This window comes from Kryptolebias marmoratus, linkage group LG17, assembly GCF_001649575.2.
Source record: "Kryptolebias marmoratus isolate JLee-2015 linkage group LG17, ASM164957v2, whole genome shotgun sequence".
Taxonomy (NCBI): Eukaryota; Metazoa; Chordata; class Actinopteri; order Cyprinodontiformes; family Rivulidae; genus Kryptolebias; species Kryptolebias marmoratus.
In genome coordinates this window covers 22,066,295-22,082,143 of record NC_051446.1, presented here as the reverse complement: position 1 = coordinate 22,082,143, position 15,849 = coordinate 22,066,295, and the positions used below count along the sequence as shown (strand labels likewise).

Genomic DNA, 15,849 nt, shown 5'->3' with positions numbered 1-15,849 from the left:
CCCCACACACACACACCACCACCCCTCCATCCCCCCAGCTTTCACCATGCCTCTTATGTGTCTTTGGGGATCCTAAATGCCCTCTGGGTCATTTCTGCCTTGGGTCATCACTGATTTATCAAGCTTTTTCTTTTGTCCTATAAGTGTGTGTGTGCACGTGTGTGTATGTGTGAGTGTCTAAATCTCTACCTTTGTTTGTTGTGAATTTTTTTATTCTGGTTAGTTGCATTTTATGTAGTGAATTTTCTTCTAATTGTGTCAGATTGAGGAAAAAAATGAAATAAAAGTTTTATTGATACACTTTTTTTTTCAAATCCAAATTTACATATACTGAGAAATGATTAAAACAACTTTTTATATTTGTCCATGTGCTTTTCTGTTCATTTTTATCCATTTTGTAAGTTCATCTGTTTCTGAATTGTTGAATTTTAATGGTTTTTGAAGCTGTTTTTAATAATCCAACCAACTAAATTCTACATTTTTAAAAAAAGACCCTTAAACTGACGGACCTTTGAATTGTGTCCTTTTATTTTTCTGTTGGTGTAGATTAAATGCAAACAACTGACCTAATATGGCTTTACATAACAGGGCCAATGATAAGCTGCATCCTTAATTTGATTACATATTGTACTCAAGCTGAACTAGTTCATCCAGGGGCCACATGAGAATGTTGGATTGTAAATGATCCCTTCTACAAATCTTTTGTTTTATATGAACTTTTCTGAATTCACTCATCTGTCATGTTTCAGATGACTTAATCAATCATCAGTGGGGGGAGGTAGCACAGCTGGTTTGTCTTTTTATGCTCTCATAAGTTAATTTTAGCAGATTCAGCATTGAGATTTGCTCAGTATTTAGCATTATGCAACGTTTCAGCCTCGGGCAGAAGTCTTCTTCAGCAGGGTTTGTTACAGAAGAGAAACTGGGCTGAGCTGAGAGACGCAGTGTGTGTTTGAGGTGGCTCTATGGATGAGTTAGCCACGTCTCTTTGCATTATAAACACACATCCAGCACACAGTTTTGTCCTCCTGCCTTCTCTTTGCCCACCCTGCATCCCTTGTCTTCTAACCTCCTCATCCCTGCTGCCTTACTCTTACCTACATGTATCCTTTCCTCCATCATTATGTCATCCTCCCTTTGTGTTCCCTCTGTCAGGGGCTGCCTTTACTCCCAGCTTGGTCCTCTTTCTTTTCTTCCCTGTCGCATAATTGCCTCCAGCCTCGTGCTCATCCCCAACCCCCCCTCATCTGTAGAGGCTCCAAAGAGGAAACAAAAGAGGAGGGAGGAAGGACAGTAGAGCCTCTTGAGTTAGCAGAGGGTAAAATAATGATGGGGTGATAACACATTTGGGCTTTTATGGGAAACTCCTAAGAACTAATTTTGGTCGAAGTTAAGTGGTCAGAGCAGACAATTTCATTTCACCTAGGAGAGAACGTGTGCATGCACCGCGGTCAGTAAAAGATAAATGGTGTTTTTTTGGACTTAATGGAAGGTTGGAGTACTTGGCAAGTGATGGGTTTGCTGTAGTAGGTCTGTGTGTGTGTGTGTGTGTGTGTGTGTGTGTGTGTGTGTTCAGTCTTTCCCTGAATGGGTTTTCCATAATTTAGAAGCTTTTTTGTGCTGTACTACTGCAAAGAAAGATGAGCAAAAAACACAGGGAAATGGTTGTTTACGACTGTTAATCGTTTATTAAGCTCCATGTATTTTTGTTTGTGGTTGTAGGTTCAATTTAATGTCTGAACTCTGTTGAACGACACAAACCAATATTTAAACATAAGACTTTTACTTTTCATATTTACCCTCAGGTTTTCCAACCAGCCTTCTCAAATGTGAACGATTTTCTGTTTGGGTTCTCCCCGTTCTGCCCCATTCTCCATTCCCTCCTTTCTCTGTACTGCCTGGCTGCAGATGAATCACAAGACAGAGGCGCGGCGGTTTAAACGAGCCTGTCACATGCTGCCTAATTCAAATAGGCTGTGATAATTCGCCCTTTCACTCGTCATCTGTCCTTTTCGCAAGGGCACCGACTAACCTGCATGTCTCCATGACGATAAGAGCGGCTTTTGGAGGCCCCAGTGTTTGTGTGCGCTGCAGGGTTTCTCTCCCCCTGATTTCCCCTAATTCAAATAATCTAAGACTGTCTCCCACCCATCCCCCTCGCCCCAACATTCGTATTATCCACCTGAGCCCCAGATCGCCTTCTCTTTCACTGATCTCGCTTCAGTTACACCAAACTCATTACAACTCTCATCAATTAAACCAAACTTGGACACAAAACGAGGAATAAAGCTTCTCCCGCTCGCTTTCAGGCTGATAGATCCCCAACAGGACCCTGACCCTTATAACACACATTATAGAAGTTTATGATGGGATGAGCTGAAATAATTCTTGAAGGCATCTCAACAAGAATTGTTGGTGCTTTTCAGGATTGAAAAAGTTAACAAAATCATTTTCAAAGGCTTTCAGCTCCAACAAACCAGTCAGGCAGGTTTTGCAAAAATAAAACATCTTTGCGATCGATGCCATCCAAGAGTAATATGTGAAATAGATTTCAAAGTCTCAAAGGAATCTAGGGTCATTTCTATGAGACTGAAAGTCTTTCTCACATCGACTGGTGTTATTGTTCGTGAGCCCCACCATCAGGAGAACACTGGCTACCAATAGTCTGTGTGGCAGGGCTGCAAAGAGAAGAATAAATGGAATGACCAAATCAATCTGACTTTAATCCAAAAGAAATGTCATGGAGGGACCTTAAAGGAGCCGTTTATGTGAGTAAATCCACCAACATGCCAACGTTGAAGCTGGTCTAAAAGGAGGAATGGGCTTCAGTTCTTCTAAACTGACCTCTGGTGCAGGTTGTCCCAACACTTTTCATACAACAACATGTAAGATTGGGTTATTTTACTTGGAAATAAATGACCATATTCAATATTTTTGTCTCATTTGTGAACCGTGAAGCGCTTAACCTTCTGTTTAATAAATGTCTTTTTGTTTCTTGATGAATTTCTTTGCTTTTTTTTCAATAAATGTACAGCTTTCTACAGAAAACCTACGAAATGAGACACAAAGGTACTGCACCTTTTCAGGTTCTATGTATTCCACCACATATAAAGCAGCATTTCTGTGGAATAACCTCTAGAGATAATTTTAGGATTGTTGGTGTCACAGAGGAGGACACTATCATTGATAAAAGTTTTTTATTCGTGAAAAATTCTTTTAGTACGTTGTATATATTTTTTGAGCTTTGCTGTCTTTATTTTTTAAGTAAATTTGTAATATATTAACAGTTATTTTTTTAAAGCTTTGAGCCTCTTGCACAATGTTTTTCTGCTCAGTTAAATTCTGCCATTAATGTGCAAATAAAATAAAAAACAAAACCCTATTAACCTGGGAAGACGTGAAGTGAAAAGATTGTTTATATTGAAAAAAAAACAGACATTTCCAGTAGCAAATCGTCTTTCTGTAACAATGCTATTATATTACAATTTGCCCTTTCCAGATCTATCTCAGGTTCTATGCAATGCTCCTGTCTTTAGTGTTCTGCAGGACATTTCAATTTGCAGTTTACTTGGCACTTTGTACAAACTGTTGATATAATCTCACAGATTCTATTCATTTCTGCATTTTAATCCCTCCACTTGACATGCAGGAGGCACGACATCACAGCCAAAGAGCAGATGGCACAGCACCAGAAAGATTTCAGACAAACCTAAAAGGAAGAAGAAGTGTGAAGGAAATAAAAAAAAAAAAAGAAACGCTGGAACAAACCCCATCTGCTCACAGATGGATGCAGAATTCATGTGAGGCTGTTACAACAGTCTTGTTGCTATTTTTGTCATCCCACTCCATCTTTTGCAGAAAGTGGGATGGGGGCTAATAGAAAAAACGAGGGGAGAAGTAAATGTACGAGGAGGTGTGTGCTCTCCAACTGGAGACATTCTCCCAGGATGCATCTGACCTTGTTACCAGCGCTGGTGCACACATAATCATCGGCTTTGATGTCTTTTATTACTCATTAATCACAGTAACTGTTTAGAGCCACTTGTTTGTTTGTTTTAGTCCCAGAACAATATTGTTACATTATAATGATCTCAACAGAGAACCTATTTGTAGAGAAGAAGAAGAAGAAATGTTCTGTTTTTTACCTACTTATTACAACAAAAAGAGTTTTTAAGGACAGTTTTTTTATGTATGGCTCTTGTAAGAGATAGTTTGTCATGAAGCAACTGAATATTCACCTTTCTCTGTTTTACCAACCAGCAAACGAGTCCGAGTGAGGAAATAGGTGGGCTGAATGTAGGACTTTGTTTCATCTTAAACACAGTTTGAGTTGCTGGTAGATTCACATCATTTTAACAATAAAAGTTCTTGGCTTTGAGCTAACAGTGGCTGTGCAGTTCATTTGTCCGTTTATTTCAAATATATTGCTTCTGATGAATAAAATGGTAAATAAATATCAAAATTTTCTGATTTGTAGACAAAAGAATTTGCTAAGCAAAGCTAAACAGCAAAACAATAAAAGGTTTTCATGCTGTAGCTAACATGCTGACGTACCTGGTCTAAATATGTTTACTCAGACGGTATTTCTCACAGTTTTGAGTTGTTCATAAACTGCTTTAATCCATTCCACTTAACAATTAGCTCCTGATGATTCAACTTGAACAGCTGTCTTTATCCTTCTCTAATGAAAATCAGATGACAAAAAGCATTTTCTGTTATGATATTTTAACTTTGAAGACAAGCCTTGTATTTGGAGTAAGGAGATAATGCTGCTTCTATTACAGTGAGAGATATTTGCCACTTCTTTGTGTGATTATTATACCTCTGAATGTGAGATAAAATCACTTCTCTGCCCTTCTCTCCCCCTGTAGTCTCTCATATTCCTGGGATGTGTGGCAGCTGCAGGCCTCGGCCTCAACCTCTTATGTTTGGCCATCTACCTGAGCTGTTTGTGTTGCTGCAGCAAAGAGGAAGAGGAGGAAAGCAAGAAGCCCAACTCCTGCTGTGTCACCTGGTCGGCTGTCGCTGCCGGCCTTATCACATGGTGAGGAAAACATAACCAGATGAGCTTTGACTAACTGTTTATCATGGATGTGTGCTCGGTGCTGATGAATGCCACTCATGTCTTTGATTGAGCTTTCTAAATGCTATCCATTCATATCTATACCTGTAGGAAATTTCCTGTATCAGATGGTCAGTCTTTTGGTTAGAGACCATGGTTCTCAAGCAGAAAAGTTGAAAGAGGAGCTGGAAAGTGTTGGTGGGAAGAGGGAGGTCTGGGTTTCTCTCCTGGACCTGTCACCTTCTTGGCCTAACCATGGATAAGCAAAGGATGGATGGATATATTGTAACCAATATAATGTTTTAAACAAACAAAGCAGCTGGACTTCTGTTCTGTAGGTGAAGTCATTTCTCTTCCCATCCAGGAGTCTTTCTCAGTTCATAACTGGAGAGTGTGGAGTTCCAAGCTTTAAACTGTCAGGTTGGGTGGAAAGAGCAAGGAACCCAATGTGAGGACTCATTGTAGTGCCAAGGAAAATAAAATTATTTATTTTTAAAATAAAAGAATGAAAACAAAAAGCTGATGAGGCAGCAAAATCAAACGTTACAAAGAAGACAAGATCAGGCAAGGCAAGACATGGACAGAACCTAGACAGCGCGTGAAAGCAACAATCGACCAGCAAGTAAATGGAGGAAATGACCAGGTTTTAAAGCAGAGGGTAATCAGGGGAAGTGGGCACAGGTGAGTGATTACAAACTAGGATCAGGTGAAGATGGGCGTGGCAGGAAAACAAGAGATAAACTGAGGAGAAGTGAATGATGACAGGAAGCAAAAACTGAACGAAAACAAGACTAAGCGTAAAGGTAACTAAATAACAACATAAAATAAACAATAAACCCAAACTGAAACATGAATCAAAAACACGAAAGACATAAACTTTCATGGATTTGCCATGTCCTGAATGACTAAGAATCGACACCAATATGTGACCCTGGGTAGTTACTTCAGCAAACCTTTCTGGCTCTGTCAGCTTGTCAGTCTGCAGCTGAATTTTCTCAACTCAGTCGCGTCAATAAACAAGAAAACTCATCCAGACAGCCATACACTGAAGCAATATTTCTTTCACCTTCTGTAGATGACCCTGCGACCTGCCGGTTCCTCTGCCTGCCTTCGTTCAGCTTCATGGCCTTTATGCTTTTTAGTCCACCTGTGTTATGAAATATCTAAAAGGTTCTGCAAATGCTGCAAATACTTAGGATTTAATTTCATAATAAGGCAGTCAGTAGTTTTCTTTCCTTTGATGAACCCACTCTCTGATCTTTCTTTGGAGAATCTCTTTGAACCGTAAGAAACTGATGTGGTTAGCTTTTCACTGATAACCCAAACTCTTTGAAGATCTTTGTGGGACTTCTTCAAAATCTTCATATAAAATAGACTCAAGAATGAAAGAATTGGGCAAAAGTTGCTGTTAGGACTGAACAGCCTCTGTTATTATGAGGTGTTGGCTCAATCATCTTTCATTTGGCGCTGTGTTTGTACCTTCTGACACTTGTTTTTGTGGAAGCCGTTGGAGTGAGTGTGTTGTCAATACTGCAGAAATGGGGATGTTTTATTGCCCATTCAGGCCAGCTGGAGGACAGACTTCACTTATTTTTTATATCAAAGAAAAAATATACACTGATTTAAAAGAAAAAAAAGGAGAAAATCAGTCTAGAATTTGCTCAGATGTGGGCTGATAAAAGAAGAGATTGAAATTAGAAATTTTATAGTTTGCTTTAAATCATAAATTATGAAACATGAAAGAGATAAAGTTCCTAATGCTTACTATGACAAACCAAAGGTGTTATTGTGGCAAATTATTATTACACAGGTCTTGAAAATGAGTGCAGTTGTTGGGAAAATAATTTCCCCGTTCCTGAAGAAAGAGACAGCACTTTCTGGTGAGCTGTTTGCTTCCCAACCCGCCCAGTTTTTGTTTGTTAATCCTCACACCTGCCTCGTGTTAGTTAATCACTTCCTCCCAGGTTTTATTTGAGCCCTGCTGCGATCATTCTGGCTGCTTTAACTTTCTAATCAAACACAAGTTGTCTGACTCAGGGTTTACCTCAGATTTCACTTCAGATGAAGGGTTGCAGTAGATGTTATTTGTTTTGGCTGGATCTTATCCAATCTTTGACCCACTAACTTTTTCTGATTGCAAGCAACATTAGCTTAACTGCACCATATGCTGCTTTCAGACACAGACTTTTTGTTTTTTAATAAACTTACAGAAACGCACGGTCTGATCCAACATAGTCAGCACAGGCATCAGCAGATTAGGCCTGTTGGTAAGATGTGCTGTGCAAAAAGTAGGTAATTTAATTTGTTACCAGGGTAGTGGAAACTCAACCATGTGACAGCCACGCTCATCAGCCGGTGAGAGATATTAAATTAGGCCCCAACCGTGACCATTATTGCACTTTTTGAGCTCATTGTGGAACACACAGTGGTGCATGGTTGTGTAAAATACCCTGAAGCCTCAGCAGAACTGGCTGAAGCAATATTGTTTGTGAGTCCCACTAATGTTTTACATCTCTTCCTTGGTTTTCTTGTCAATCCCTGCGACTGGGAGTGCATTTAAAGGTAATTTACAAATGAAATACGGAAGAGGAAATAATGCTTTCTGCAGTATCCAGGAAACAATGGTTGTTGTGGGGAAAAAGAAAAAGCATCCTCAGATTGATTAATCCCGTGGCAGAAATGTGCAACAATGCAGTAAATCCTTTCAAAGAGACTTACTGTAAAAACTGACCGTTCTCCTCAGTTTGTCATCATGTAATCTGAATTATAAATTACACAGAAATTAACACCTATAATCAAAATTATTCAAAAGTCTTGAGCTGCAGTTTCTCAAAGTTTGGTCACAGCAGATGAAAGAAATGAAGAACAGTGGCTTTCATGTTTAATCATTTTAAAAACTAACCCTTTATTGGAACTTAATGGAGAGCTTTTGATTTTAAAGGTAATTGGTGACCATTAAAGCTTTCTGTGTGTCAGATAACTTGGATTTCTTAAAGCACTTAACTTGATGTCACAAATTTATTCAGCAGCTTCTCTCCTTTAAGGCTCACAAATGGTTTCTATCCACGTCGAGAGAACCGGTCGTCGTTACGTGACATTTAATTATTTACGTCTTGCTACTTAAAATGGAGAGTGGCCTGAAAGTGGCAGTCTTTCCCTCATTAAAGATGCATATTCCAAACTTAAAATTAGAGGAGTAAAATACTGCTGAAAGTTGCTGAGGACGAGGAATCTGGCAACTGTCTGTAATGTTCAGGGGGGCTTCAGAGATTTTTATTTTTTTTGGATTGATGCTGTGACGTTGGCTCATAAAGTGAACGGTTATTTTAGATTTTGTTAAATGAGTTCAGCTTTTCATTTATTTCTTAAAAAAATCACAGATCTTTTTTGGCCAGGCCAACAATGAACAGAGTTAACGTCTAGTCTCAGTTTGTTGATAGTTTAGTTGAATAAAGGCTCTTTTTAGCTACAGGAAATGCTCTTTTTGAACAGCACCATCTTCATCTTCATCTTCTTTACTGAACTTTTGCCAAACCACAATGTTTTTGGGTTTACTGTCAGGACTACAGCTATGACATATTTGGTGTTTCAGCGTGTTTTTACTTCTCATAATTCTAAACTTAGAGTGGTGTGTGTGTGTTTCTGGAGTACTTCTGAGGAGCTCACTTGGCCTGATTTGATTGGATTTGATTAAAAGATGAGTGCTGTCTGAGAAAACAGCCTGTAGGAAATAAACTATCCTTCATCTGAAGCCGTGTCAGTACATGTCACAGAAAACTGATGGAATTGCAAAATGAGTTTTACTCTGAAGTTTTACTAAAACTGTCTCCATGTTCATCTCATCACTTCAAATGTTCTTCATCTTGTTTTGATTTTTTAAAAAAAAGGAATCAAAGAATAACTAAAAATAATAACTGGGAAACAACAAAAAACTAAAATAGACAACTAAATCTCTTCATTTATGATAAATCCTGTAGTAAGGGTTGGCTTGAGTTAGCTCTTAGCTTTAAATTCCCATAAAAGTAGCATTCTGCAACTTCGTTTTTGCTCATTTTGGAGTTTTGGTCATTTTAGCTGCTAATTTTAGCATCATTTTGGCTTCTCTTAGTCACTGTTTAGCTAATTTTATTTTAGCATCTTTTGCTAATTTTACTGTTTTGCTTCTTTTAGGTTTTAGCTACTGTTCTGCTACTTTTAGCTGCTGTTCTGCTCATTTCAGCCTCTGTTCTTTTTAACTTTAACAACTAAGTTTAAGCTTTTTTGGCAAATCTCATCAGTCACTCAGCTCTCGGCATTAAAATTTCATTTTGACAGAAAATGTAATTTCTCTAGTTTTTTTTTTTTTAAATAATATCTTCTAAACTTGTTTATTCGTTTGGAGGTGTTGCAGAGTCCCATTGGGGCTGCCATCTTCCTGTTCCTGCTTAAAGTCTTACCGTTCTTCACTCTAATTAGGTTTGACAGTGGGTAGAGCTGACACACAGGGATGTCTGTTCTGATTAACTTTATTAAAGCCAAAGCAGATGTCACTCAGCTGTGACACCAGAATCCAGAACATTAACTCTGTAAATATTCTGTACAATAACTGATGAAGCATCATGCCTCCATACTGACCACAGTTAGGGACAGAAGTATATATTTTATATCCTATCAATTAATAGTTTGGCACATTTCAGAAAGTATTGTTTTAAGGTGATCACTCAAGATCAAACAATATGCACCGTTTGAATCTCCAGTTTGAGCAACTTTAGAGCTTCAGAGTTTCATTCCTGAGGTTTCAGGAACTAAGAAATGTATTTTTTTTTTTCTTTGTCAATCCTTCTGATCACCCTAAGCTCTGAAACAGCATGAACGAAAAGTCCATAAGCTGTCCGTGTTTAAAGAGGATATTAAGGGGCTTTTGAAGGTGACTCAAGTAGGACAACTTAAAATTGTTCTCAGTGGAGTTATTGCTGCCATTTTAGGGAAATGTCTCTAAATCCAAACATGCCAGAATCTATTTAAATTAGCCAAAGGCCTATTTTCTGCTGCAGGCTGACGTTTTTTTTACCCTGAATTTCTATCCCCATCTTTCATCTCCTCTTTTCGTCATTTATCAACATGACAGTTCAGCTTTTGCTCAGTGCATGCCAACACTAATCTATGATATTCTTTCTCACTGACTAAGACAAGAAATTCTTGACTTGGGGGGGGATTAAAACGGAGAATATTCTTTTTTTTTCTGTTCTTTTTATAAATTTAGGATTAAATTCTTCCCTAAAAATATTTGCATTTTTTCAAGTAAGTTCGTGTTTCTAAGCTGCTCTTACTCTAATAGTTTTCCTACTTTTAAGTTTCTTTTTGGCACCTTCATGTTGTTATCACCCGCAGCTGCAGAGCGATAATGTTGTTGCCTGTGTTTGTTTACGTGCACATGTGTTGGAATATCTGTTTGTTGCCAAAATATCTCCGGAGCCACTGGATGGATTTTAAGGAAACTTTCACTGATTAACCTTTCCAAGATGGCCACCAAAAGATTAGCTGTAGTTCAGTCAGTTTTACAGATATTGAGGTCAGATTTGTTGTGGTTGTAGCTGAGAGTCATCCTCAACATTTACTCTGACTTCTCATGAAGTTTGACCAAAACACGACAACTCTGTCGTGACCTGAAACTCCGGCCTGAGAGGCAGTGGGCTCCTGTAAATCCAGTTCTGTGTTGTTTTTAGTGTTTGTGCCGTGATGACAGAGACTGACTGACTCGATGTCCTTTGAATGAAGTCATCGCCTGCAGAAATGACACATCTGGCATGTGGAGACGTCTTTGTTTACGGAGCTAAAAAGACAAACAAATATTTATATTAATGTTACCATATTTTTGTCTATAAATGTAATTTTTTTTTAATATAAGCTGCTTGACTATTATTTATTTAAGAAGCTTATTTTATAACAGTTTCACTTGAGCAAACAGAAAAAATAAATTGCAATTTGTCCAACAATGAATTCAAATTCCCTTCTGGCTCCATTTGTTATCTGTTTCTGTGCCATGCTGATGTTTCTTTTCTGGTTTTTTTTTTTCCTTCTTTATTAACGTGCATCCACCCCCCGAGGGTTCAAATTAAACCAGCAATTTGGGTAGTTTGCCTGCAGGAGGTCAGTTAATGAGACCGTGTCCTTGTTGCAGTAATTAGGAGGAGCTCTTGTGGTTGTGCTCCACCTGCTCTCACTGTTAGCAGCTCTGCAGGGTCTCTCAGACTCCAGGTGAGTTTTAGACAAAGAATCGTTGACTTATGGATGTGGAGCATTGAGAGCCAAAGTTTCCCTTCGGTCCTGACCTGATCTGTTCTCAGCTTCCGTCTGTAAATCTTTTCATAATCGGGAAAATTTATGATTTTAATTTTTTTTAAAAAGCCCTGTTTGTGTTCATTGATAAGAACTTTCAGGTGATGTCAGTTCAGAAATCAAGAGGCTCTCTTCCAAGGAGAAGTGAAAATGTAACGTTTGTCCTGGTCTGTAAATTTTGTTTTTGGTATTTTCGTCTTTTAACCCTCTCAGGCTCAAATTAAGTTTTAGTAACAGGAAAAATCAGATATTTGGGGAAATTATCATCTGAGTAAAATAAGACTCATAAAATATGAATGTGCAGTAATTAGTTATATGCAATTCGCTGTTGCAAATCTGCAACATCTGCCTTGAGAGGGTTAATCCCTTCCATTTCTCCAGGTTTGGTTGGTTTTCTCTTGGCTTGTTTAAAACACTTTTATTTTAATCCCAGTAAGACGACTGAACTTCTTTATTGATCCTTAAAGAGCTTTTTAAATTCTCATCTGAGGAACTTTTCCAGTTGAAAGCTTTTTTTAATTGAGTTGGGAATCAATTCTCATTTGAGAAAGCTCTTCGGATGAGGATCTTCATTCTGGATACCTGTTATATTTGGCTCCTTTAGCTTTTTTATTGTGTCAAGTTTAAAGACTAAGGTTTTATCTGTCTCTGCAGTGAGTTCTGACTCCTCCTCACATTATTATTTGCGGCGTGCTTTAACTTCCTGCTGCAGTGTTGCGTTTGAGCGCGCTGACAGAGAAAGGTGTGGCGTCGCACGCTCACCCGCCCTCAGTGCGTACAGTATTTGCATTTACTTTCTCTGATTTAAATATGGATAAACATCATTACTTAACTTCACTTTTTGCTATCTAACGTTCTGCTTTCCATCTGGAATCAATCCATGTTTGTTTACCGCTGCTCACAGCAGCGTCACGTTTTCACTTTAGGAAAAAGTCAAGCTCGGATGACTCTGGAGTGCATGTTTGCAGTGAATTGGTGGGTATTTTGTTTGTGCTTACACTCCAGCTGATCCTATTAAAATCCTTGGATGGCTGCATATGCAAAAGGGGTTTAAAATTATGCAGATGCTTTCCAAAAGCCAACATTTTGTCATTTCTTTAAAGTGTGTTGTTTACATAAATTAACGCAGAAATGTAAACAATTTTCACAGCTTCACTGCTCATCAGATACATTTTTACTTGAACATGTTTAATTAAAAAAACAAAAAAAGATTTTCGATGTGAAAGCATTCAGAGGGATTTCATTGAGCTTAGGAAGGAAATGTGCAGCACATGTGTATTTTATGGAAGAAACACAAGAATGCATTCAGGAGACACAACAGCACAGTCATACAGGAAGGATAATCTCATTTCAGGTTTTGTCTTCTCTTTTCTTTGTAATAATCTAAACGAAGAAAAGAAAATCCCACATTTTGGTGTTTGAACTGTATAAGAAATGTAAAGACAGCCGAAAGACTGAAAATAAAGTCTCAAACAGTTGCTGTGCAAAAACTACAAATCAGATCTTATAAATCCTTGAACCGTGAGCTGCAGACTCTGATGGTCAAACATGTGACTTTACATGTTTGTGCCGTGTTTTATGTAGGAATTAGAAGAAGTTAATATAGATCCTTCACTTCCAGTTTTGAAAAGGATGTTTTGAGTTGAAATATAACTGTGGAAGGTTGGGTGTTCACTCTGTATTCTGCGGGGATTTGAGAGAAATCCATAAATCCTGCAGTAAGAGACACAATGAGTGAAAGAACACAAAAATCCAGACATTTTATCTATAATTTGTACATGTAGCAAAATGAGTTATAAGACTAAGAAGAGTTTGTTAGCAAAGGTTTTGAAACTTTTTCACATTTCTGAAGTTTGAGAGTTTGTCATCAGCTGTCTGCTGAACATACCATAGAAAAATCTCCCAAAAGTCTAAACCTTAAGCTGCAAATGTGTAAAAACAGTAAAAGATATCAACATGCCAGTTCAGACACGTAAAGTCCAACTTTCTGTGACCCGTTCAAACTGTAAATGATGTTTCTACTGCGAAGAACGTCTGAGCTGTAGAGCTCCAAAGGTTTGGTTTTCTCGGCTCTTTTGCCAAATTCCCATTGACTACCATTGGTTTTTGTTTTGTTTTTTGCAGATTTTTGTCTACATTGTAGAACATACTGATACCAAAAGTCACGATGCACTATTCCTAATTAAGCCGCACATTTCGATGTATAATTTGGAGGCTTTATTTCAACGATGCACGACGAGATGCAGGACAAAACTAACAGAATTGTAATAAAAGGTTCTTCATGGTATCTTAATTTTTTTTGTCAGTTACAAGACTTTTCAGCAGGGGTCCTAAAACGTCTTTGAAGTTGACAAACTTTTGGATTTAATGACTGCAAAGGAACTCTTTCTGATCATAGAGAATTTAAAATCTGAGCAGTTCTGCTGTTTTCTGCTCCTCTCATTAATTCATCAAAGACTCACCTGTCCCCTCCTCCCCTCTTCTCCCCGCAGCATCGCAGTGGGTGTGGGTTTCTATGGCAACAGTGAGACCAATGATGGCGTTTACCAGCTGACCTACTCCTTGTACAACGCCAATCACACATTGGGCGGTGTGGACAGTCTGGTAGGTCAAACACTAATATATGAATAGTACATGATGGATGTCTTGTCGTGGGTTAAATAGGTTCAAGATTTAGTTGTTGGTAAAAATTCAAAACATTAGGTTGCATTTGTTTTCAAATATTCAAATGATCCATACAGCAGGAAACAAGTTGGGACATAGGCCTCTGAAATGCTGGTTCTGATCTATTTATAAACACGAGGGAAGTCCAGAGGAGTCCATTTAGTTTGCCTTTACATGTGTTTTATAGCTTTTTATGGCTGCACACAAACTGACAGCCTCTCACCACACACAGCACTCCCTCAGCACGCTCTCCACCTCTTCTCAGCCATCCTGGCCTCAGCAGAAAACAAAGGGTTGAGTTCACATTTTCTCAGAACGTGTGCGCCTGACGCTATTTTTACCTGCCCATCACAGAGGTGTCTAAATCTAGCTTAGCGCTGCCAATGACTCACTAATGATGTGGCATTACGTCTTTTTCCTTTTATATCAAGAAGCCAAAAAGCAAATGTTGTCTCTCACTTCAGATTTAACAGTGTTGATATGGACTTATTACAAAACAAAAGTTGTGTTATTATTAAAATTAGACTGAAGTTTTTTCATGTTGGAGTGCAGAAACCTATGTGGAACTTTGCCGATGAGTATTTTATTCTCATTTTAACCAGTTCTGGATCAGCTGCCGAGCAACATTAACTCAGGTCTACAGTTTCACACACCAGTTCATCAGACGTTTATGTAGCAAAACTGTAGCTAAAAGTTAAACTTAGCTAAACTATTGCCAAAAGTTAAAATTATCAAACATCACTTTAAGGTAAAATTGGCATGACAGAAGCTAAAAGGAAGATAAGAAAACCAAAGTAGACCAACTATACTGAAATAGATTTCAGGGGGAATAAAAGGTTTGTGAAGGAGCTCAGTGGATTTTTATGGGAAAGAAATTCAAAAAGTTACAGTTCAAAAGTCATACATCAGTCTTTTCTGAGCTAAACGTTTTCATATATGAATGATTAAAATGGCACAAAGAATGCAGAAAAAAACGCAAAAAACATACAGAAGAAACATAAACAGGAAAACAGTTTGAAGCAATCACACAATAAACATTACGAGCTACACTCTACCTTAACTGTCACCAGGGGTGGAAATTAAAAATTTTGTCCACCAGCCACTATTTTTTGTTGTGACAAAAAGTTATTTCATATGATGATGATGATCGACGCAGGTGGAAGCAGTTGTGGTGCCCTACAAGCTGACTACTCTTGAAAAACAGAAAATAAAACNAGCTTCTCATCACAACACCTAATTGGTGTTAGACTGCATGTAATCTGCAGTGGATCGAGTGCATCATATGGGTTTGTAGTGAACTGTTGTAATATTTTTTTATGCGGGTTTTCTCTGCCTGAAGTGGTATTTCGCTTTTATCTAAATAACATTCGGGTCGAATGTTATTTAGATCATTAATTTTCCAACGACAACCAGTTAATTTACCAACAAGTCTTTAACTGTGTTTATTCCTCTCATCATGGACAACAAGTCCTGTGAATTTGGAGACATTTGTTCTTTTTTTTTGCAAAAGTTACCAGGGGGGAACCAAATATTTCAGCCGTCTGAAATAATCGGTTCCCCCTCTAAAACATGGGATAAAAATAATTTACTAACAAGTCTTTAACTGTGTTTATTCTTCTGTATTATGATATTATTAGCACATTTTATTCCTAAAAGAATGATGTTTTTGTTTTTTTAATGAGAAATATTTGCCCCTCTAAACAGTTCTGTTAATAGATAAGTCATTATTTATTTTAATTATTAATTGTTTTTGTCCACACATTGTCTATATTGTCCATAACAGAGTCTGTCTGTCTGTCTATCAC

General features: G+C 38.0%; 1 protein-coding gene across 2 annotated transcripts in view; it reads left to right on the top strand.

Annotated features, from left to right (window-relative positions):
• The window catches only part of ttyh2 (tweety family member 2), a 57,767-nt gene that overhangs the window by 10,994 nt on the left and 30,924 nt on the right, over positions 1 to 15,849 (top strand). For both annotated transcript variants that reach the window (XM_017439512.3, XM_017439521.3), the window contains exons 2-3: positions 4,872 to 5,044; positions 13,873 to 13,984. In XM_017439512.3, the coding sequence (XP_017295001.1) occupies positions 4,872 to 5,044; positions 13,873 to 13,984 (285 nt within the window). The remainder of the gene's footprint in view (positions 1 to 4,871; positions 5,045 to 13,872; positions 13,985 to 15,849) is intronic.